Source organism: Pomacea canaliculata, linkage group LG6 (assembly GCF_003073045.1).
Source record: "Pomacea canaliculata isolate SZHN2017 linkage group LG6, ASM307304v1, whole genome shotgun sequence".
NCBI classification, from domain to species: Eukaryota; Metazoa; Mollusca; class Gastropoda; order Architaenioglossa; family Ampullariidae; genus Pomacea; species Pomacea canaliculata.
Genome location: NC_037595.1, coordinates 31,124,621 through 31,149,444, shown reverse-complemented (window position 1 = coordinate 31,149,444; position 24,824 = coordinate 31,124,621). Strand labels below are relative to the sequence as shown.

Sequence of the window (24,824 nt, the reverse complement as noted above, 5' to 3'; positions counted from 1 at the left end):
GTAGATGTCAAACAAACTGGAGTGTATGAAAGCCTTTTGTTTTAATTGAATATAGTTTAATACAGCTCACAGTTGCATGAAATAATAACTCTTTTTTTCAGCACATCATCCTAGCCCAAGCCAGGCTATCCTTTCCAAAAATCAAAACATGCACAATTCCGATTTACACTTTTACCCACATTCCATGCACCAAATCTCACTCATTCTCACACATCTCTAACATCTATGCACACAAACGTACAAAAGCAGAAATCAGTAAAAACTGGTGCACCAGGAAAGAGCTGAGTGAAATAAGAAATCAGCTGAAGAAATTTATAGAACAGACGTGCTTTTTTGAAATTATGAGCAAGAGGTAAAGCCAGATCCATGAACTTGCTGTCACTGGATATGAGGTGTTGGATCACCACCTTTTCTAGAGGTCGTTTTTCAGGAGGGCAGACCTGTCTCCAGGAATCTCTAGTGATGCTGAATCAGATCGAATACTGGGTGAGAATTCTATGTCAACATATTCAAGTTGCCCTAACGACGTAATGTCAAAGCATCAGTTTTTTTTTTAAAGTTAATATTTAATATTTTAAATTAATATTTAGCTTGCTAGCTTTATCATTAAGCTCTTCATGTCAGCAATATACTGCTTACAAATACTGGTGTGATCTCTGAGGGATGACAGGAGATATGCCACTAAGAATCTACAAAAGACTGGTTAAAAGTAGCTTAGACTATAAGTGACAGATAAATAAAAATCTTTAACACAAGATGTTTAATATGTCAAAGGTTTTAATAACCAATAAAAGGTACACTGTTTAAGATTTTTTTGCAATGAAATGTCCAAAGAAAATTAAGGCTGACTTTATCAGAACAGTCTTAATGATTTTGATTACTGTTCAAAACTAAGTATATTCTTCAGACGACCATGTCTTGCAACGCACTATTCTGAACTGTTGAATTCAAAGACTGAACTGAAACTTGTGAAAGTAATGAATAAATCTTCAATTCTTGCACAATCAGTTAAGTCTTCTATTAAAGCTCCACAACATTTCTAGCACAATGATGCCTCACATATTTCTCAGAAGCTAACAATTAGTTCATGGTCATTTCTGACCACCTTCCTGACTGTCACACTCCAAGTCATGCAGGTGGCCAGCCATGTCTGTGCTGCTTTTAGAGCTCAGGTGGAGTGGCAGAACATCAAGGCAAATGTCAAACTGCTGATCCAGGCCGATGTAGCTGTCACTCATGAGATACAAGGTGTAGATTGTACGACCTTGTGTCTTTGGTGTGAACAGTGCCAGGTGTGTCGTTGTACGACCACGAATGTAGCCAATTCTTTTCAGTGCCAACACTTCCCGAGTTTCAATGGCTCCAACCACTAGAATCCAGCCCTCGTCCTTAGGCTTAGGAAAACGTGGTGCATAAGCTTTAGTGTCCGATTTCTGTAGATAAAATTAACAACTTTTTTCAAGCAACTGCTTTCTACAAAATTGTACATGCTGAAAATAAAGATAATTGTTGCATGCAAGTTTACATCTGAATGCTGTTTGAGATCTGTTTAAATTGTTTACTGACTTCACTTCTAGTTCAAGCCATATATCAGTTTGGGGGACACTTTTGTCTAGGAAGGTATATCTTGTGACTTGTCTAATCAAATCCTTGACCCTTTTACAGATTCTTATTTATTTTCTGTCATTTCAGTAAAGACACATGCCTCCCTGCTGTGTATATCTGTTTCTAATTGATGAGATGTCAAAATTACCGCACAATAACATAACCAAACTACAGTAACTTACAAAGACTGAAGTGTCACCAAAGAAAAGTATGCACAAAATAGCAGTCGTGCATGTGAACACACTCCTCCATTTATCACTAAATCAACCCTGACATAACTCAAGGTGAACCACAACTTGAGCACATCTTTGATGCTTGGTGCCTATTACCTTGCTTCTGTTAATGCGTGAAAGAATGACATGCAGGGTGTACTCCTTGTCAGCATGTACAGGGATCCAATCACTGTCAGGTCTCAAGCCCCCTGCAACAGACAGTTGTTGTTTTTGTTGTATAGTCTTAGCCCTTTCAAAGCAGTAAACAACTTTTACAATCCTTTGTGTGAAAAAAGTAGGCTCACCATTATGCATGGTGTGAACTTGTTTCACAGCCTGTTCATCGCCACGCAGTTCAAGGCTCACCTCCAAACGTGGCAGTTGCTCCACAACCCTGGTGATCTGACACAGAACAGAACCAGCTTGCAGTTAAAGACTGCTACATTAGACTGTTACTCCTTCCCTTTTGTTCATTGCACCAGGTAAACAAATGACTGCTACTTTAATCTAACTCACTTAATTCTGTTACTGTATTAATATATAATTTAATTAGTTAATTCCTTGTTACTCCTCGAGGAGCAAAGGGCCGCAACAACACTTCGTCAGCGGACCCAGTTTTGGGCAGCCCCCCTCAGTTGGGCCCATGTGGTTCTGACGTCCTTTGCTTCTCTTTCTAAATTTTTTTAATTAGTTAACACTAAATATTTTAATTGATCTCTTACCTGATCAATATGAGAGCGAGACAGTTCATCTGATAGTAGTCCGTACAAGAAGTCTTCTCTTTCATCACAGGCAGCCATCAACTCAGGTAAACACTCAATTGGAAACGTTAAATTAACAGAACCCTTTTTCCTTGCTCCTTGACTGTGCTGAGGCCTGAAATACAGTGTTTTCTATAGACACTTGGTGCAGCACTGTCAGATACTACTGAGCAGTTCCCTAAAAGTACTGGCATTCTCTTTTACACTACTTTTTACTTGTTACTACTTTTACAATAGGTTTTATCTTACCACCTACCCCTATTTTATTTCTCACATTGTCAGTAATAATTAATCAATACACTGAAAGGAAGTAATTAGATTTTAAACTATGATTTTTAACAAAGAAAAACAGAAGAAAATGCTAAACAATGGCTTATGCTGGCCCTTTGTGCTTCTCTAAAAACTGATACTTCACAAAAACATAGATTGCTGCACAAAAAATGTGCCTTGCATGAACTTGAATTCCACATCAAAGAGACAAATCTTTACAAATTCTTTAGCCTGTTTCACTGTTAAGCTTAGCCTTTACCTAAACCATGCCAGGTGGTATTGCTCTATGAAAGGTAGCATGAGAAGGGAGGAGTCGTGCCACCAGCATCCCTGCACTACCATCTGGAGAAGTATGATGATCTGCAGCGAGGTCACCAGCCATCCCTGGTCAGCACACATGTCCAGCATAGCCTGGCATAGAAAACCGATTTCATTGATGCATTATGCAAGTCAGCTACTGGAGCTATACCAGACGAACTGGTTGAGTCCTGTAAAGAGATACTACTTCCAGAAAAAATATGAGCTGGCAGCAAGATGCCACCCACAACATTCACTGTCTTGGTGACCAGCACTTTACTGCAGTCCAGTGGACTGCCCTGGTCAGCATTGTCACACCAGTCCCTTAGCCCTGATTAGATGTGGAGCTATCCTGAATATCATTCAGTGGCAATGACAGGCCAGTTTATTCTTGGATATTATTTGGACATTTTTTTGTTTTCTTCAATTACCTTCCTTAACATAACATAACACTCTAGCTTCCATCTTTTTACCGCTGCCATGTCATCTTTGCCTATTTGGTAAGCAGCTATCGCTAGAAATGCTTTAGCTTTGTACACCAGTAAATTTGTCTAGAAGACTTGAACACTTATCCCAATGACAGCTATATAAGCTACAGGAAATTTTTACAAAGTGAAAACATCCATTGCTCAAAATAAGTCTTGCACTAAACTCAACTTGTGAAGTGAATGACATTAGGCAAGCATCTAAAGAGTTTTGACAGTTTTATATCATGTTCCACTTACCTGCAAAATACGAATAGCTTGGTCTAGTACTGACTTGGTGTCAGTGTGGTAGTCTGTGGAAGGCAGGGTGACTTGGCTAAAGTGAGCTTGCAACAGCAAATGTGTCTTGGTGTGGGCCGAGTCGAATGAGTGCGGACTGACAGCCAATGGGAGCTTGGTAGCCAGCTCGCTGAACAGAAATGGTAGCAAGTGCCATATTATCCTGAACGGATTCTAGCTGGCATATACTGTATATGTGTATGTACACACAAACATACTTACACATTACAAATGTATGCACTTTAAGACAAAGAATATGTTTGCAAACATGTATATACACATATATACCATGTCTTACAATTAAAATAGAGACATTTAAATACAAAAAGATTTACTGACTGCATAATTAGGAACACCATTATGCTAAATGTTGAGGCAAACTATTTTAGAAAAGCATGTGAGAGTTGCAGTCAACAAACTTAAATCAACTTAATGCTAAATAATATACAGAAGTTAATAATGTTAAAGAAAAGAAAAAGAAAGCAGGCTGAATACCTGTTGATTTGGTCCTCATTATGGCGAACTGGCAGATAGGCATATTCTTGTGCATTCTGTCAAAAATCAGTTTTATACGTCTTATTTTTGGACTCTGAAAGTAGTGTGACACAGTTTTGCACTTCACTCAGACTTTAAGAGTTGGCCTTCTGTTTTACGCTCCATTATTTACAAGTCCTATGCAATTTATTTTCAAAACACTACTAACCAGCATCTGGAACATCAGAACAACTGCAAGCAATGTATGAATTGCTTAATAATAATAAATAGCACATTAGTATAGCGCCTTTTTCCAGCATCAGCCAGACTCGTACAGCTCGACTATTTATGTGTATAGTTCTTGAAAAGTACTTTTATATTTATACCACTGCTACCTGCTTATGTTATAAACTACAGGTAATGTTAGGTTGGTGACTTGTCCGTACTGAAAGGATGTCCAGAAGGTCTGGTATGCTGGCGTCATCCTTGAGGTGCTCCACAAAATTGCGTGCCGTGTGGTGGCTGATGTAGTAGTACGAGGCTATGCGGCCCATTGTCAGTGGGCTGATACTAGAAGCATCCTACCAGCAGAGAAATAAACAGATGCACAGTTGTCCATTGCACAGCCACAAAACACTAATGTCAGATCAGGCAGTCTTTTCTGTCTTTAATAATGGACAGGTTTTCCTTTACTAGTCCTAATAATGAATGATTTGAGAAACCAAGCCTACAAAATGTTTAAGATTAGGGAAAAAGTGAACCCATCTTTAAATTTATGCTAAAGGAGCCAAACTCACCCTAATATTTGCATAAATTTGATTTGGAATGAATGGTTATGAAACCACACACAAAAAGCTGATGTGGAGGCCCAAACTCACAATGACAATGCAGCCACATCAACTGGACATTCAATGCCTAACAGTCAACAAAATAGCTAATATTTTAAAAGCATTTAAGCTGTGGCCACCCAGCTACCAGCTACCAGCTACTGTGCATCCAGCTGTAGACTTCAGCTTCCCACAAGCATGCTGCTAGCTGTGGTATGTGTCGACTGTGCACAGCCTAAGAGCAATGTAGACGTAACTGCTTCTAAATGGAGCTGCTAGGATCATTTGATTTGCTCTAAAGCCCTGATGTATCACATGCTCCCAAATATCTGCTCATGGTTGGGATGACAAATACTCTTGTAACATCAGCAGTCTACATGGTGAATATGACTTTCTGAATGATACAGCAGGTGGACATAATGGACTGTGAAAACTGATCACATGATCTTGCTGCTGGCAGTTGGGGTATTGCTGCTACTTATATAATATTACTTCAGGGTACCTTGCTTCACCCAGGTTGATCTCTGCCACCTGGGTGTGTGTAGCTGACATGAACATAGACAGGATACATTTCACACTTCATTCATGTGCATGTTCACATCTCACTCGCAGACAAACATGCTCCATAGTCGTTACACTTGCACACACACCTACAAAGACAAGAGTGAAGAGACTTACATCGCCAATCTGTAGGCAGTATGATGTCTCAAGTTCCTGCAAGGCTTTCTCAACCAGGGCAGACAAAAAATGGTTGATGTGGTCACAGTCTACGCCGTGCAGATCATAGAAACTGTAACAGATCAGTGAAACATTTTAGTTAAATGACAAGATACAGTGGTACTTTGGCACTGGAACTGCATTTCAGTCTTTGACCAATAGTTCTGAGAGAATTGTGTTTCACTTGCTTGGTCCTTGCTCTTTCTGCATTAGACACCATGCTTACCCATGATGCTTCAGGATGAAACAAAGGGAACACCGTTATTTTGCAGGTTGATTTCTAGCAGTAAACACCTATCCTGGTGTTGTGTTCAGATCTTGCATTTTTTTTCTTTATACATAATATATATAGACATACACGCACCATATGATCATCATGAAACCCAAGAAACTTTCTAGTGCTAAAAGTGAATAAAAGAGGAAAAAGAAAAGTATTCAGTATGTCATGGTTAAATAGATGATGTGAACAATTCTGAAGTGATACAAACACACATGCCCATATGCTCTCACACACAATTATCAACTGACCAATCAGGTTTTTAACTTAGTAATCACTTAGAAATTTCAGTTTTGTGCTGACAACGTCAAGTTTTGATCATGCAGCGGAACGACAAATTTCTCACAGCTTATCTTTATTCATGTCATCATTCTATTGCTGTAGTGGAAGTGACCGTGCTGAGGGTGAGAAGTCTAGAGTACTAGCAGCTTGCTCACACTCTTGGTGCAAGGCTTCACTTGTTCACTGGTGTGTAGCATGGTTTGTTCACTGGTGTAAGGCATGCTTGTTCACTGGTGATGGCCAGGCTTGTTCAGTAGTCTGATCATCTGCTTGTCCGCCCTAATTGTCGTCCTTGTCCTCAGAGTGGATCTCTGGCCAGCGCAGACTACATACACCCTGGTTACACCCTGGTTAGCCGTGCCTACCCCACCCTAACCCTCTCAATGGGCGCACACACACACACACACGCGCGCATGCATGAAGCTTTCATCATGGCTGACAGAGCTGCACCATGGCTCAGTGATATGCACATGAAGTGGCAGGAAGCACGCCCTCTCCTTTCAATCCTTTCAACTTGTTGTAATTAGTCTTTTGAGGCCGCACACAGTACAAACATGAAGACAGACTCAGCTTGTCAACAATGCTAATAAAACTTCCCTTAAAAGTGAGAAGTGAACTTAAATAAACGGAAAAAGCTACATGAACAGTAGTTCATTGAGCAGTAACTATAGCAACAAAACCAGATAAAGATACCAATTTTAAAACTGTCCCAAAACTGGAAAAATCCTTAGAGTGGACTGTGAGTTTGACTGTAAATACTATATACTTATATCCCAGGCAAGGCCCCGCACTATCATATGCATCCAGAAAGTCAGGATATCTAAGTTTAGCTGTACATCACTCCAAAGTTTCGCAGTTCATGTTCTCTTGTGATTCGACAGCTGAAGCAGGAAGCCATTTACAGTCACACATGGTCCCATTAGCAGAACAACGAGTCACCTTTCACGTCCACACACCACAGAGCCCTTGTTGATGCCAACAGTCAGCTATCCACAGCAGCCATGCTGGATGCTAAATACTAGCTGTGTAGGAGGCAGACCAAGACCAAGTGCTGAAGCCAATGACGATGCCTGAGGGCTAACCTGGCCTGAGGGTGTCTCACGCCTGTGTCAGCAACACAAGGAGCAGGAGGGGAGAGTCCAGCGGCAGGCAGACATCCTGAGCCTGGGAGCCAAACACTCTGCCATTCCATCATCTGCTTTGTGTGTCCTCTGGCTGAGTGGTGGACCGACAGAGGACAGCATGGCGACACGAGTGAGCGGCGTCCTGTTTGTGGCACTGACAGTGATGTCATGCATGGCGACGACAAGTACAGGTGAGAGGTCATGTAGCGCCTTGTCTGACGATGGCATCTAGTGACGACAGTTCACATACAGCAGGTCGCACACATCATACATATATACGTGTATGGCACGCACAACTATGAACATGCGAATGCTAAGATGACAATAATAACAAAGAAGGATTTTGATATGAATGTGAACAGATCGTGTGATGCGGGATGATCCTACTAATGTGATTTTGTTTAGAAACTGGGGTATCGCCGGTATCAAACTTTGTTAGTGAATGCAAAGTTTGTTGATTTTGTCGTGACTTGGGTAAAAATCGTACTGTGACCTTTGACCGACAGCGCTAGCATAGACAAAACACTTGGGAAGAAATGAGGCTAACCGCCTCACCACCACATTTCACACCGAGTTCACAGCCACGGCGCCAGCACGTACACCGACACATAAGTAGTCGCTATGTCAGGATGACACAAGTGAATAATTATTAGTTTAGTGTCAGATTAGTCGCAAGTCTGGAGAAATAGCACAGCCGCGATGATTGGTCATGTTAGCCGGACGATGTTTGAGAGAACAACAACAGGGCGACTGTGGGATGCAGCTTAGGGCTGCTTCACACGCCGACAGCAGGCAGTGTGGGGTGTGCTTAAAGGCCGAAGTTTTCTGTCAGGACAGAAGACAGTGGTATCGCCCGTGCGAGGGAAGGTAGGAGTACACGCGATGCTATTTGTGTCCAGTCGTCTCAAATTACTACTGTACCTGGACAAAGGCGGGGTAGAGATCAGAGACACCGCCGACCCGCCTGGCAATAAAACTTCTTCCTCCTCCGACCATTGTACTTGCCGCAGGGTCTGAGCGCTGAGGCGAAACGACTTCTATGTGAACCTACTGTCACAGGCTCTAGCCTAGCAATGCAATGTCTTTCTGAGCTGAGTACTTGGTGTTGGCGGTTAGAAAGCTGAAGTGAAACGGTTTCCAACTGAACACACTGTCAGGGTTAGGACTGAATGTATTCTCCACCAACAAACAAACTAGAATATACAAACAGAGAAGAATGAACAGCGCAAGTGACACAAACATAAAAACAACTGAATTTTCAAACAAAATCAGTGGCTGGAGGCACTGCCGTACAGATTGATACATAACAAAGCAAAATCACCAGTATACATGGAAGCACAAAATTTAACACTATTACTCATCCTTCAATTGATATCACAGAATAAAACATGTAAAGTGAACAAGATAAAAATCAGGCGATAACATACGAGTGGGTCTTGCAGTCTTAGACTGGAAGGAACATGTCTATATAGACAATACATTTATCGGTGTGGAGCTGTACGTGGTAACAACAATTCAGTTTTGAAAATACAAACATTGATGGTAAATTATTATCTCATTAATGAATGATGGTTGGAATTTGTTATTTAAATTATATTATTAATTTCGGAATCTTCATCAGAACTACTGTCTGTTTCAATTAACATATTTTCCTCATGTTCGGAATCAAATTTGTATTGTTCAACGACACATCTCCAGATATCCTCTACTAAATTATAAGTTTTCTTTTTTAATGTGCGTTGTCCAAGTTGTCTCCGATTGTGCTGTACACTTGCTTTGTTGTAATTGGAAGTAGAGTCTCTATCAACGTGTTCATTCCAGTCTAAGACAGCGAGACCCATGCGCATGTCATAGTGCATCGGGCTTTTTATATGAACACGCTTAGGCAGATACATCAGACATATATTATTAAAACTTTCAACATAAAATGTGTCCCTAGACATCACGTAATCCTCAGGATGTTTATACAAAACATGGCCGTGTAGAAAGTCGCTCAGCAGCTTGACAGCAGCAGGATCAGTCAGCACTATTAGAGATGGTATATAGAGCGATTGCCTGCAAGGTGAGCCTTGGTTACACTTGTCATGGATGTTTTGGAAATGTGTAATACATCCATCCAACAAGTGCCTAAGTCTCACAGGGTCGCCATCGCAATGATCTATACACCAGTACACATGATCTCTGACCGCTGCTGTCTTGTCACTAGCTGAGGATGCCACGTCTTGCCGATGTTGACTTTACTACCTTGCGCCAGTTTTTTCATCCCAGCTTTGATACTCTTAGCGACGTGCCACCTCTCGTTGATGTTTCTAACACCTTTATTTTTTACTAACTTATTTATTGTCACATTACGATCGTGAACGTGTTCTTGAATTCTAACACCTGACTCATTCATACTTGCATACATCCTCTCGCATCCCACTGCCTCGTGCCGCTGGGTGCACACGTCGTCCTCTTTGGTGATATGTTGGAGGTTTACAACCTTGTGAGTCGACAGTCCTAGAGTAACATGATCAGTGTGATACGAATTTTTCCGACAAGCGTGCCGTGCATCTGTCATCACACTGATCCCGTCGTCCACAGGAGACTGTTCTGCTGCAAGTGCAGCTGCGACGGACTGGCGCTTCAAGACGTCAACGACTGCAGAAAACCGTGGAAGCCTTTTCCTCAAAAATGTATCGTTCACATGTCCCAAATTGGCAAAATTAGAAATTTTTTATATTGAATGGGGATGATCCCCGACGTAATGTACGCAAGGTACATTCTTTCATTTGCAAAATAACTGTCACTAGTGGGGACGACGAGCTCCAGATGATAGTATGTCTGTTGGCACAGCCCAAAGTGATGATCAGCACATGCCCATCATTGTTGAATTATTCACTTCGAGCGAAGAGGTGCACGAGACTGAATGTGCATGAACTTGATCAATAATATCCTTCACTTGTCGTGCTCACCAACAAACAAACATGGGATTGCTGATGATGTTTGTTCTTGCATGGGTACATTATCACTATCTTGACTGCAGGGAAACTCAGGACTTTCACCGCTCAAGAAATTATCCAGTAGAGAGGACACAAAAGCAGACCGGGACTTACATCCCGATTTTTTTAGCCCAAGTTCAAACTTATCATTAAATATTTTTCTTGCTTCTTCATCATCAAAAAACAAGCGTATATCTTTTGTTACAGCATTATACTCGTAGGTTTTAACAGTGCCGTCCGCCAAAGTTTTCTTACTGCGTTTCTTCAGTTATTTCCTTTTTATTTTTATTTTCTTTTTATTTGATGGAGAATACATTCAATTGCCGGTCCTAACCCTGACTGTGACAGTATGTTCAGTTGCCAACCGTTTCACTCGGCTGAGAAAGACGGTTTATCGCCTGCGATCTCCACCCTGCCTCGGGGCCAGGGTAGCAATTAGGGAAAACTGACCGCTGGTACTGACCCCGTGTACTCCTACCTTCCCTCGCACGGGCGAAACCATTTGAAAACACGCCCATTTCGACTTCGGCCTTTAACTCGGCCACTTCCTCACGGATAGAGATTCCATCAACATCAGTTTATATCACAATAGTCGGTGTTTTCAGGGAACGGACACACACACAGAGTATTTAAACACTCAGTCGTGAGGTCACTGTAACTTCTATCTCCGCGGTTACAACAGCAACGAGCGATGGCGAGGACGTGAACAGCAGGTCACAGCACGCTCCGTAGGACTGTAGGTCTTCACACATTTTGTATTTATTATTATTATTAAATGGTCGTCTTTCGTCCTGAGTGAGTGAAGGGGGATGCGTGCTACGTATCCATACCCACGATCTGATGACAGTGTATGACTTGAGTGAATGAAATGTACCAAAGGCTGGCGAACAAAGAGGACGAATGAAGGGATGAGCACATTTTGACTAGCCTTGTACGTTCTTCCACGCGTGTTGGTTATGTTTGTTAGTTCTGGTTAATAAATTCTTGATTAGCCTGTCGCTTGTTAGTGTTGGTTAGTAAGTAGTCACCAGTCTCTCGCTTGTTTTCAGTATCAATACATACCAGTCTGTTCTTTCATCATCTTGTGAAAAAGCCACGAGCGAGAAAATGCACGTGCGGTGACGACGAGTTGAGAACATTCACAGGTGGAGGTGATGGTGCATCTACAGTGAACACTGCGTGTCTAAAGATGATCTGATGTATATTTACAGGTGGAGGTGATGAACACTGCGTGTCTGAAGATGATCTGATGTATATTTACAGGTGAGACAGAGGCCCTGCTGTACGCGTGTGCACAACATGTGTTGACTACAACAGCATCAACAGTCCACCTGGTGGTCCACTCCAGTTGCGGTGGTTGGCAATGTCAGGTCACGGGACAGTTCAACATGACTGTCAGTCAGGATGTGTGCCACAATCTGTCCAGTGTCATGAACATAACAGGCTGTCAACCTTCCACAAGCGAAGAACTCAGTTGCAACACCACCCTCCCGTGTTCTAACATGACTCTAGACATATTCAACACAGTGGAACCTTCTTTCGCGGTCCTTTCTTTTGAAGGTAAGCCGCCACAAAGGTCAGTGAGTGGGTGGAGGTGTGTGTGTGAGGGGGGTTTCACGCCGAACCAGCAACTCAAGCAGTCAGGCCTTGGGCAGTGGGTGACATCATCCTGAAGTTTCTGATTCACGACCACTTCATGGTTCCCTGAAGATGTGAAACTTGACGACGGCCCAACAGCATGAAAACAGTTCAACTTGCTGCCTTCACACAGGGTTTATAAGGGTGGGGTGGGGTGGGGGGAATGTATATGAACACAAAGCCCTACATGAGGTCATAGTTGAAACCAGATTCTGTGTGGGGAAATAGCACAGCACTCTCATCACCATGGTTACTGTGATTTGTGAAGTGCCTTGAGCTTGGCAATATGGCTACGATACTTCCCTATTATTATTGTTGTTGCACTCCACTTGCGAGCTTAGAGAGTAATCTCTTGTGTCACAGGGCAGAACAGCAATGTCAGTGTCGGCTGCACTCGGAAACTGGATAACACCACACCAGGACCGACCTCTTCAGGCACCAACAACGACCTAACATCCAATTTGTCCCAGTCAGCTCCAAACACTACAACGTCCATCATGACCTCAGAGGGCGTTGATACCCAACACAGCATCTCCTCCACCTCCTCGTCTGCATCCTCCACCTCCTCTGCATCCTCCACCTCCTCTGCATCCTTCACCTCTGCTGTCCTCAACACCACGACTACGGAAAGTACACAGGGCATAGGTACAAGATGCTTTCTTTCTTCTGCAGCACTCTTTGATGCACACCGCAGCTTCACTGGCCTTTCTCAGTTGACCTCTTTATTGCATAGGTCAAGGCTGTTGTCACGGTTTGTCCACAGTCCACATCTTAACTCTAACTACACCAACTCAAATGAACCCTGCCTTTTCTCCATGAAATTATGTAAAATGTTTCCTTTTTGATACATGGCCATCGCACCTTGTAGAGATGATGGTAGTTCTGGTATGCAACAGATATTCTCTGTATACAAGTATTCAAGTGTGTTTGTGTGTGTAAGTATTGTGCGCGCGTTTGTCTATTTGTGCAGCCAGCTATCCAATCACATATAAATATAAATATAGACTATGGAGAACACCTTTTGTAGCCACTTGGGGCCTTAGTTATGAACCCTGGGGGTAACGTAGGAAGTTATAAAGCGGTGTCTCTACCCCGTGGACACCACATCGTGTTTCTTTACCCCAAGATACCCTTGCCCCCGCTGTTTAAGTTCGGTTCCGGGAGTAAAACCTCTGCGGACTGTGGACATCCCCTTATAACCAGAAACAAAATGCTTGTCCTTGACTTCCCCATCTTGCCCCATGTTACCCTCCCTTGATGACTACGACCCCGGGTGGATAGTGGCTAGACGAGAGCATCATGATGTGCACACAATGTGCAAGTAAAAAGCCAAGGACCAAAGCTTGTAAATGCTACCTCATCCAGCCCTGCTACCATGGTTACAGAAACCCCATGGTTCATACTGCACCGCTACCTTTAGGCCATGGAATGTCGGTTAAGTAGAAATAAGCTGTGCCAGTGATCTCCAGGTGTAATTCATCTTGTCCGGCAAATACAACATGTCTCTGTCATCTGTCTGTGGGCAGTGAGCTACGTGGTGCTTGCCGTTGGAGTCCTTTTTCTTGTCATCGCATTCATTGTTCTAGTCTACGTAGTCCGAACTGTAAGGTGAGAGGATATTATGGGTGATAGTGAGTGGACAGATGAGTGGATCATACCTCATGGGTGATAGTGAGTAGACAGATGAGTGGATCGTACCTCATGGGTGATAGTGAGTGGACAGATGAGTGGATCATACCTCATGGGTGATAGTGAGTGGACAGATGAGTGGATCATACCTCATGGGTGATAGTGAGTGGACAGATGAGTGGATCGTACCTCATGGGTGATAGTGAGTGGACAGATGAGTGGATCATACCTCATGGGTGATAGTGAGTGGACAGATGGGTGGGTTATACCTCATGGGTGAGTGCGGTTTGAGTCAATCGCATGTCTTTATAAGGACCTGGTGGATGCGAGTCAGGTGATAGCCTCATCAATAGTTAAGGTGAGTGCGAGGACATCAAGGGGTGCGCGATGATCACGAAGGAGCATGCTCTCAGCGCGTCAGACAAGTTGGAGACATAGAATACGAACGATGAAAGGAGAGACAAGTAAACAGACAAATAATAAAAGACAAAAACAGAAGACACAAAAAGGAATCAGAGAGCAAACAGTAAGGATGGAGAGAGTCACAATTTTGGACAATTAATAAATAAAATGACTAACATAAAGACAGGACAGATGTTAAAATGTGAACACTTTTACACATCTTTGTATATCTTCTCATATGTACAGACTCCGGGGGCAGGCAGAACAGAAGGAGATCAAAGACTGGCAGGACAAGGCCAGGCCCAAAAAGCGAGTCAAGCAAAGGCAGGGGGCACTGGGCTCCAGCAACGCCTCCCTCATCAGCAACCAGCACAACTACGAGGAGGTGTCTGAGGATGGGCTGAGTGGATCGGATGTGAACCCCTTACAGGCCAGGAAGACGTCCAGCAGCGTGTCGCCGCCACGGGGCCACCAACAAGACCAGAGGGACAGGAACCAGTCTGGGCCCCGCACACTGGACGTCAAAGACAAAGGTCTTGACCCAGAGAATGATGCCATGGTCGACGACGACTACAACGTTCTGGACCTGTGCCAGTCCGCCAGAAGGAACAGCGCCCACCAACAGAGCAGCTCGCCACAAGCGCCGGGCGCTCAGCAAGAGGAAAGCGACTACATGGAGGTCGGCGACGGAGACGGCATTTATGACAACCTGAGAGAAGACACCCCTCAGGCCAAAGGTCACCAGCAAGGGGAGAGAACTACACCGCAGATCAACGTCAGCAAAGAAAAGAAAGATCGCCCACAGGTGGGCTGCGATGCAGAAGTTGTGTTTCTTAACGACACAGTCGCACAGAAAAACACGTGGGCAACAGTCCAGCAATACAGCAAAAGTTATGAAGATGTCACAGCTGAACCCACTTCACCCAAGGAAATGCAAATGAAGCAAAAGAGCTCTCGCTCTCTGGACCTAAACAAAGCTAACTACGAAAATCACATCGTTAGGTGCCCGCTCGGCCCTCTACATGGTGACACTTCCACAACACGAGGCATCAGCAAACATCCCACTGGCACTGGTGTCAGTGACAGCCACACTCTCTTGTCACTAAATGCCCTGCACCAGCTCGCCGGCTCCGCCAAACTCTCAGGCCATAAGAGGAACTCGTCCAGCCCCACCATCATCACCGAAGGCAAACTCACAGACGCTGGTCACGAGGATGTGATCCTGCGCAAGAAGTCTCGCAGGCCCCACATCAAGTCTGCCATCCCCACCTCTGTGCCCCACCCAAAAGGTGCCACGGCCAGTTTCTTGGAGTTCCAGGAGGCGGTGCGTCACTCCATGGAGATCAACCCTGACGAGCTGGTTATGATTGATAACATTCTGTACGGCACGTTGCCAAGGAACAAATCTCTCCCGACAACCGAACTATGAGCCGCTGGAAAACACAGCACAGCGCATCCCAATAAAACTTATCTAACCTTTTCATTTAACAGCGCTTTGTATAAAACAGTTTTTGAAGAAAACAGGGTTTTTACAGTCTTGGCCAAAGTTGAAGAAAACACTGAACAAAGTTTGACAAAACCATAAACTGTTCACAAATACTGAACATGCTGCTGGGCACAAAGCACAATGTCATGGTGCATGTAATTGCTGCAGACACAAACAGTTTGTTTAATCACGAACTAATATCCCTGGACTGCTTTTTTCCAGTTAACCACTAAAATGAGGCTTCTGGTTTAGTCACATTCTTTGTTACGGCTCACTGAGACTAACAGTGGTTCACTTCGCAAGAGGCTAAGCCTTGATCTTGGCAGACAGCAATCCACCTATACACATCCTTGGTTTAAAATGTTTTGACGAAAAGAGGCGTTTGTAAAATGCCATGCTACATATTGGTATCTCTCATCTGCATCTTGTGCACACTTGGTGTGGCTGGCTTACAGTATACTCGCTATACAGCAACAATTGTGGTCGTGTAACACTGACATTACACCGTGTACAGCATTAGGGGGCTGCGCTCTGCTGGCAATATGACCGTGCATTATCGGAGATTATAGAAAATACTGGCATTACTTGAGGTGCAGGATCCAGTCTACTAGCATACTGTGACAGGAAGCAACCGAGATCCTGTGAATTCTGTTCATCTACAGAATGTCTGAAACACTAGCACAGTGATGAAGGTACTGATAAACACACGATAGTTTTGATGTCAGTAAAATGAACTGTTTAAACTTAGTAATGAAAGCAGGTGTCCCAACATAACGTTATGATATGACTACCGTGTTCACGTGACGTTGGTCGCGAGGTCGCATTAAGTGAGAACAAGTGCACGTGCACTAATATGCCTTGCTTATATTGTTGGTTTACTACTGCTTTTGTCTCCATCTGCCTCCCCCCACTCATTGCTTCAGTATTTATTTCTTGTGTTTGTTGCCTGTCAGACATCCTCCTGTAAACAATGGTGTAAATTATGTCCTAATGTGAGAAGCACAGAGAGGACCATAATAATACAAACAGTACAAACTGGTAGCAGGACTCGGTGTGAACCGTACTGGTATAAACAGTGCAGAACGATAGTGTCAGCCTTGATAATTATACATTGGACACTTTTCATTTTATTTTATTGGCTATAAGCCCAGGGGGCATTTTTAGTCATAACATCATGAATACTGACCCCAAGCTCGTGACTGTTACGATATAAACATGTATTTATGAGTCCAGCTGTTTACATTGTGGGTGACGTAACTGTAATGTACTCCAGGTATCAAAGAATTTGAAAAATTTATATTAAAAGTTTTCTTCTTTCACTAGTTTCTCTCTATTTGATCAAGATATGCAAACTAATAAAAATCCGAAAAGATCATTTAATTGGAATAAACTCACAACATATTTACTGTTCTTTCCTTTTAACACTTTTCTTTAAAACGCCCGGTCCCCACAAGATGCTGTTAAAAACCAACTTCTAGCCCTGCAGAAATTGTAAGCCAAGGGCCAGCTGCACAACATAGTTTTGATTCAAAGCACTTTTAGGCTTTAATTTTATTTTGGCAATTTATAGAAACAGTTCAAAACACACTTTTAGTTTAAAAATAAGATATAACTGATTAAACCAGACTTTTGTTCCCATTTTGTGCACGTGTTTGTGCGAGGCATCTAAATGGGATCACAGTGAGTTTCTTAAAAAAAGTTTCTAAATTTGCTTCCTTAGAACAGTTTTAGAAACATCTGCGACTAGCCCCAGGTCTGCAGTGAACAGATGTGGATGTGTGGACAGACAAAACAAGTAGAGAACTGTCTGGCTGGCCCTGTACTAAGGGAGGCTACCTACAACAGACCTGACGTGTTGCTAGACAGGGTTAGCTCCCCTGTCACTGGAAGAGAATCAAACTGGCAACCCACCCAACTAAATACATAAAACCAAAACGGTTCAGCAATGATCACACAATAAGTTGTGTGTTGTTTTTGGTAAATTTTATTGTGTAAGAAGCAGAAAAGTCCAATCATGTAGTCATGCGTTATGTTTGTACAAGGTGTTCGTTATTATGCTGTGTGTTCTATTCATTTTATGATCTAGTGCAATTGCTTTTTTAGTATACCTTAATTCTTACTACTTGAAAGTAATGGAGTATAACAGCAGATCTCATTACTGAAGCCCCCTTCCTCCTTGTCAAGTTTCACATGTGTATGACCATGAAAAACAAATAACATGTCGATGGATGGCGGTGGGTTAGCGGTGGGAAAGCCCGAAATATTATTTAAGTGTTGTGAGGAGGGTGCAGTAATTGTCTGTTAATTTCCACACGTTTAAATAAACATCTGTAGCAAAACATCTTTAGCATGAAAGGGAGAGAGAGAGGAGTGGAGGGGAGATTGAGAAGATTCACAGAAGTAATCAATTTGCTGGTTGTGATATCCAAGTGAAAAAGTTCTCTGATCTTGTTTCTGTGTTTATAACCAAAGAACAACTTTCAAGGGATGCCAATGATGGTGATAGTGATAACCTGTGAAATGAAACAAGTTTCTGATAGCCAGTCTACCAAGACCATTAACAATTAAAGCAGCTGATTGCACTGTATAAAATGAAAAATAGATATTGAACTACAAAAAGTTATTCTTGGGCGATAAATGGAGACCCAATGTCACCAACAACATCACTAGACCAAAGTTGGCTTAAGCACATGGGTGTTACATGGCTGCTAATGAAATGACAGCATATAATCAGAACTGGACTAATACTGAACCAATCTTGGGCCAAAGAGGGCAATACACATGGCCAGGATTCAGCCAGTCTTGGGCCCAATGCTGGGCCAGTTTTCACTTTCCATTGTGTGTCAACACTGAGACCAAGGAAAGGCAAATGTTGGTTCCAATGAAACACCAATGTTGGGCCAATCCTGGTGTGTATGCTGAGAATTTATAGAGAGAACTATTTTGAAACTGCCAACAAGAGACAGACCCTTGCAAGACAATATATATGTTTGTCACATTACAAACACAGTCATACATAAAAGTACTGAATAATGGATGTGAAGAAAATTTTTTCAACTATAATATCCCATTTGCTCTTTCCAACCAATGTTTGACAAACATGATTTGGGGAGTTATGCTTAGGAACAATTTCACCCAGCATTTATAAGGGATGAAAATCAAACGCATGCTAAAGATACATAAAAACAGAAAACACCATACAAGACTTACTATATGATCTCTACAGGTGAGAGATGAAACAATATAGGATTCTATAGCTATACACAGGATTATATATATATACAGGCACAAAATGCAAAGAAGAAAGGCTAACTTAACGAAAGGACAGATGGCTGGTTTAAGCTGCACCTACCAGAAAGGTGTCTGGGAAGAAATTCCCAAACTGTGATGGGTGAAACAGTGAATGTAGAAGGTGTGGCAGTTAATACGACATCTAAGCCTTACCTGAAGTCATCTTCTGTGACAATGCTTTGTGTGTGTGTGAGAGAGAGAGAAAGACAAAGAAGCCTGAGACTGCAGTAAAGTTGTGAAACACAATGATTTCACATGAAGACCCCGCACCACTTCAGTAGGGAGGGGGCACTTTGGCAGATCTGCAAACTTCACTTTTAAGTTTCGGATCAGTGACAAAACTAAAGGCAAGCTTCACTTGGACGCTGCAAGCCTTCAGGCCTGTGGGCAGCTGTGGTTGTGAGCAGCTGTGAGCTGTGCAGGGCCAGTGGGCAGCTGTGGTTGTGAGCAGCTGTGAGCTGTGCAGGGCCAGTAGACAGCTGTGGTTGTGAGGAGCTGCCGCTCATCCTTATCGTGCAATGATGTCACTACCGATGCTCAGGTGCACCTGGTCAGGTGCTGACACTTTCTTAATTCGTACCTTGTTATCGTCGACACCAGCAACTGCACCGATTACGAGCGGACGAGCTTGCCACAGTCAGCTTACAATGAAGCAGCTCCACAGGTGCTCGCGCTCAGTTTTTTGTTCTTGTTAATTTTTTGTGTGCAAATCTCCATGACCTACAACCTTCCAACTCTGGATGTGAATGTTCCCTTGTCTTTCAAAGATCTTTTACTTTAACCTCGACATGATTGTAACGGAATGCAAGTAATGTCCATCCCCTGCCTAGGTCAAGTATTCCACAAAAAAGGGAGAAAGGTTATGTACACTCCTGACAAATTTCACAGTGAAAACAAATCCCTTAAATGTGAGGCACATGCATTTGAAGATAATCCATAGTGATGGAGAGCTGCTAAAGTAACACAGTGATGGAGGGCTGCTAAAGTATCCTAGTGATGGAGGGCTGCTAAAGTAACATAGTGATGGAGGGCTGCTAAAGTATCCTAGTGATGGAGGGCTGCTAAAGTAGCATAGTGATGGAGGGCTGCTAAAGTAACACAGTGATGGAGAGCTGCTAAAGTAACATAGTGACGGAGGGCTGCTAAAGTATCCTAGTGATGGAGGGCTGCTAAAGTAGCATAGTGATGGAGGGCTGCTAAAGTAGCATAGTGATGGAGGGCTGCTAGGATTGGGAATGGTGTTAAGCATCTTCAAGGAGAAGCATAAGGATAGCATCAACAATGTTAAGTTGAGATAGCGTGTGTTGGTGTGCACGGACATCAGTGCTACTCAGAGGAGAGGTGGCGATGAGAGGGCAGACTACAGTCAGCCATGTGCAGACCCCAGCCCCGACACACGAGGGACCGACACACGAGGGACGGAGGGCGGCACTGTTGGGTAATCAAGCAGAACTGAAGGTGTTCACTTTACAGGAGTAGCTGTTGGCACATGTGAACAGCTGCACGAGCCCACGAGTGGCAGACAATCCCGGGGTCAGTTCTGTCAGTCTGCTGAGCGCCGACAGCCCAATAGGCGAGCAGGTAGCTACAGGTACACACCTTCGTGTTGAAGACTCGCACCTGGTGAACGGTCTATCCCAGTATGTTACCTGGATTAAAGCAGTAGCTCCCACTCCCTTCCTTCATCTTTCTCTCAAACACACTTCTCTCTCACTCAAACACAGAGTGCGCACGTGCATCTCGCCGCTACCCTACAACCAAAAGCAGTTCTCTCATCTCTCAGTTCTCTAATCTTTCAATTTTTGCAATGTTTTTTTTTCTTCGTAAGCAAGCAGCTTTTTGTGGCCATGTTAGCGAGAGGAAAGCCTGGTGCAAGCGGATACAAACAGCTGTTGGTCTGCCGCCGTGCGTACGTCACGTGGACAGGTGGACCTGGAGCCTTGCCCACGGCCAGCCCACCCTGCCAGCACCCAGTGCCAACACCCAGTGCCACAACATACCCGATGGCAGCCGTCAGCTGCAGTCTCTGCCAGGCAATGGCCCTGTCCTGTGCTTTTGTTTCTTTCTTTCTATTCAGGAAACTTCCGAATCTCATCTTCTTGTATGAAGTGAGTCCTGACTTCAGTGCCAGACACAACTCTCTTTGTGCCATCACGAGGCTAACACACTTCCACTGACTGCGCGAAGAATAAACACAACCTAGCGCTCTCAGCCGTTCATTTTAAATAAACTACAAAGATAATGTTCAAGTTGTCCTCATTAAACAACCCTGTCCATATTCCACCAGTCCTCAGACCCAGTGAATACCATGGGTCAAAGGTTCCGTCAGGTCGTCAAGACTGTCTGACCTCTGCTACATCTGAATGTTCTCTGTCTGTCAGTGTGTTGCTTGCGAAATAGGGACTGGCACTGTGAACACTGTCAGGTTCTTACACCTTGCAGCTACAGTTTGCCTACACCTTCCGTCGCCACTAACAAGAAAGAAAAAAACTGAAACTGAAACAATCCAGAAAATATACAGTTTAAACTGAAACAAACAACGAGATAAATGAATAATTTACATTAAACAATTCGACCTGTGAACTGTTTTCAGCGAAACTGCCCCGCAATGAGTTCATTTCAACAAGACGATGGTGTATGCTTCTGTATCATTTGTTACTGAAATACTCGTTGTTTCCTCTTCTTTCTTTCCAAGATGTGTTTACATTGCCAAATGGAGCACGTAGACCGCCAACTCCACGGCACTCACCTGTACCCACCTGCACTCACCAAATGGCCAACGACCGGCAAGACAAGTGAACAGTCTCGGACAAAAACACAAGCGAACACGCGCAGACGAAAGGCAAGTGAACAGTCATACAATAAAATTGAACGAACAGACAGACGACAAATGAACAACATCAGAAGGAGACAAGTGAACAAGAGAAAAGCAACAGAAAGAAGACAAGTGAACAGCCCCAAACGCCTGGATAGCTGACAGAAATGATGGACACATGGAGCGACAGAAGCGGACCCTCATTCATTAACTGCAGTAAACAGCGTGAGCAACAACAACAACTGACGGCCTCCCTACTGCAGACCTGCGGCATTGTGAGCTTGTCTTTACATTCAGCTCCCCTCCATCTGAACACCACTACAGCAACACCAACCCCCACCTTCACTCCTAAAAAAAACCGTCCACATTCAAGGCGCTTAGTCCAGTATGACCATGCAGGTCAAGGCCTTGGCCCAGAATGACCATGCAGGTCAAGGTCTTGGCCTGTGGGTAGACCGGTAGGTGGCGTGTCGGTAGTAGTCGTGCCTTGTAAGGGCCGACTGTACTACGCTGTGGGCTGCCTGCAGACAGGCAGGGGGCAGGAGGAATGCAGGGGCTGCTGTAGTAAGGCTCACCTCCTGCCCGTCATTGTGCTTGTACCTGCCCCACTTCACTGCTCGCTCGCTCTCTCCTCTTTTGCTTGCTTCCCTCATCTTAGCTCCCTCTCCCCTACCCTCCCTCTCTCTCTCACAGCTATGTAGTTGCAGTCCGGACCAAACTGCAGACTTTGGATGTTGCACACTTCACACAAACGTACTTAATAAGACACATGTTCAGTCTCCTGCAGCTTGCAGCAGCAGCAGCAGCAGATGACAGTCATCTGTTCTCACCACTGAGCGTGATAAAGGTGCACTGACTTCACCACACGCTCACCGACTCCGACTGTCAGCAAGACGCAGACGACCAACCAGTCACAACGCCGACAACCGCCGTAAAAGATGGTACACACAGCTATATCATTCCTCCTCTCCACAACACCCGTCCTTCTCTCTGTATCCTCCATCCCCACCTCCATCTCCTAGCCCGTTAGTTATCAGTTGGCAGCAGTCGGCGCCCAGTAAATGTATCGGTCTGTAGCTCGCTGCCAGCCTGGACCATCGAGTTCACAAGTCGGCGTCAGGCTACACAACACTGGGCTCCATGTAGCCATGACTACCTTCTGCAGAAGCTCCTTGAATACATCCGAGATCCGCATCATCATACGGGGAAGGGAGGTGTAGACACTTATACACCTCAAGGCCCCACACACACTGAGCGATGCTCCTGGCAGTTTGCCGCATCACTAAGCTACGGAACATGTCCTAAGTGATACGTCCATACATACAAACACGTGACCATCATACAGATGTGCAGCATACCTACATGCCATGACATGACAATCATCTGACCATGCCCTCTCTGGCATCTCTCAACATCAAACTTGTGCCTCTGAAGGCCGCACATCGTTAACAGTGTGAGCGAGGGGTGTGAATGAACAGTGAGTGTATGAATGTACCCGTGTACGTATGCAGTGTACGTTGTGGGTGTAGCGTGTGTGAACAGTATGAAAGTGTGACTACACACGTCTGTGAGAAACTGAATTTTATGTCGTGTTTCTCTGCACAGCACGAAGTCATTAACATTGCCCCCACATCATGCAACCTGCCTCACTCGCCTCTACCACTGCTGTCATACAAATGTACTTTGACTTATGACTGTACCGTTACTGACAAGATGGTAAACTGTATCACGCGGTCACACACACACATCGTACATACAGACACACACACACATACATACCTACAGACATTACACACACACACATCATACATACAGACATACACACACATATATCATACATACAGACATACACACACACATCGTACATACACACATATCATACATACAGACATACACACACACATCGTACATACACACATATCATACATACAGACACACATATCATACATACAGACATACACACACACATCGTACATACACACACATATCATACATACAGACACACACACACATCGTACATACACACACATATCATACATACAGACATACACACACACATCGTACATACACACATATCATACATACAGACATACACACACACATACATACACACATATCATACACACACACACACACATCTACATACACACACATCATACATACACACACACATCGTACATACACACATATCATACAGACATACACACACACATCGTACATACACACATATCATACATACAGACACACACACACATCGTACATACACACATATCATACATACAGACATACACACACACATCGTACATACACACATATCATACATACAGACATACGCACACACATCGTACATACACACATATCATACATACACATACACCCACATCACACACATCATACATACACACACATACATCATACACACACACAGCGCCAGACAGTATCTGTAAGGTCACCTACTTCCAATCTTTGTTTAGCCTGTGGACAACTCTTCAAGACTCATTATTTATTGCTACACCCCACCCTACAGTTCTGGACTCATTGATGCCCACCCCCACCCCGATCAGTTGCACAGCAACAGGAGTGCCTTACTCCTGGCCAAGGACAACGTACCCGAGCTCTTGGAACATACAGGGTGATTGTCTCAGGGAGGTGGGCACCTGGTGAGGTGTGTGTAGACCGAGTACCTCCAGGGTATGTGCACAGTACTGTACACCGAGTACCTCCAGGGTCTGTGTACAGTGCTGTACACAAGTACCTCCAGGGTCTGTGCACGTGTGTGTACAGTGCTGTACACCGAGTACCCCAGGGTCTGCACGCTGGTCTAACGGGTCAGCTACACACGGGGCGGGTGGGCTGAGGGTGAGACGAGGGATGAAAGCGAAAAGCGTCAAGATGAGGGAGCTGTAGGCAGGCCAGAAATAGCTGATGTCTTGGGCAGCTGCCAGACTTGTGAGCTTTGCTGCACCAGACCA

General features: G+C 44.0%; 2 protein-coding genes across 2 annotated transcripts in view; one reads left to right on the top strand and one right to left on the bottom strand.

Annotated features, from left to right (window-relative positions):
• Window positions 1-39: 39 nt before the first annotated feature.
• LOC112566838 (activating signal cointegrator 1 complex subunit 3-like) overlaps window positions 40-24,824 on the bottom strand; it is a 95,653-nt gene continuing 70,868 nt past the window's right edge. The window contains 9 exon segments of the mRNA XM_025243230.1: window positions 40-1,433; window positions 1,935-2,026; window positions 2,123-2,219; window positions 2,540-2,693; window positions 3,108-3,259; window positions 3,871-4,039; window positions 4,405-4,460; window positions 4,830-4,964; window positions 5,889-6,000. Of these exon segments, the coding sequence (XP_025099015.1) occupies window positions 1,092-1,433; window positions 1,935-2,026; window positions 2,123-2,219; window positions 2,540-2,693; window positions 3,108-3,259; window positions 3,871-4,039; window positions 4,405-4,460; window positions 4,830-4,964; window positions 5,889-6,000 (1,309 nt within the window). The 3' untranslated portion in view covers window positions 40-1,091.
• On the top strand, window positions 7,426-18,085 carry LOC112566840 (cell wall protein DAN4-like). Its single transcript, XM_025243232.1, has 5 exons — window positions 7,426-7,801; window positions 11,855-12,151; window positions 12,593-12,874; window positions 13,756-13,837; window positions 14,507-18,085. Exons 1-5 carry the CDS (start codon window positions 7,729-7,731, stop codon window positions 15,687-15,689), a joined length of 1,917 nt encoding a protein of 638 aa, XP_025099017.1. The 5' UTR covers window positions 7,426-7,728; the 3' UTR covers window positions 15,690-18,085.

What these genes read in the sequence shown, in the direction of transcription:
- LOC112566840 (XM_025243232.1), top strand. Translation starts at nt 7,729, where the DNA reads ATGGCGACACGAGTGAGCGGCGTCCTGTTTGTGGCACTGACAGTGATG. An exon ending in CATGGCGACGACAAGTACAG is followed by an intron (nt 7,802 to 11,854) that starts GTGAGAGGTCAT and finishes GTATATTTACAG; the next exon opens with GTGAGACAGAGGCCCTGCTG. An exon ending in GGAAAGTACACAGGGCATAG is followed by an intron (nt 12,875 to 13,755) that starts GTACAAGATGCT and finishes GTCTGTGGGCAG; the next exon opens with TGAGCTACGTGGTGCTTGCC.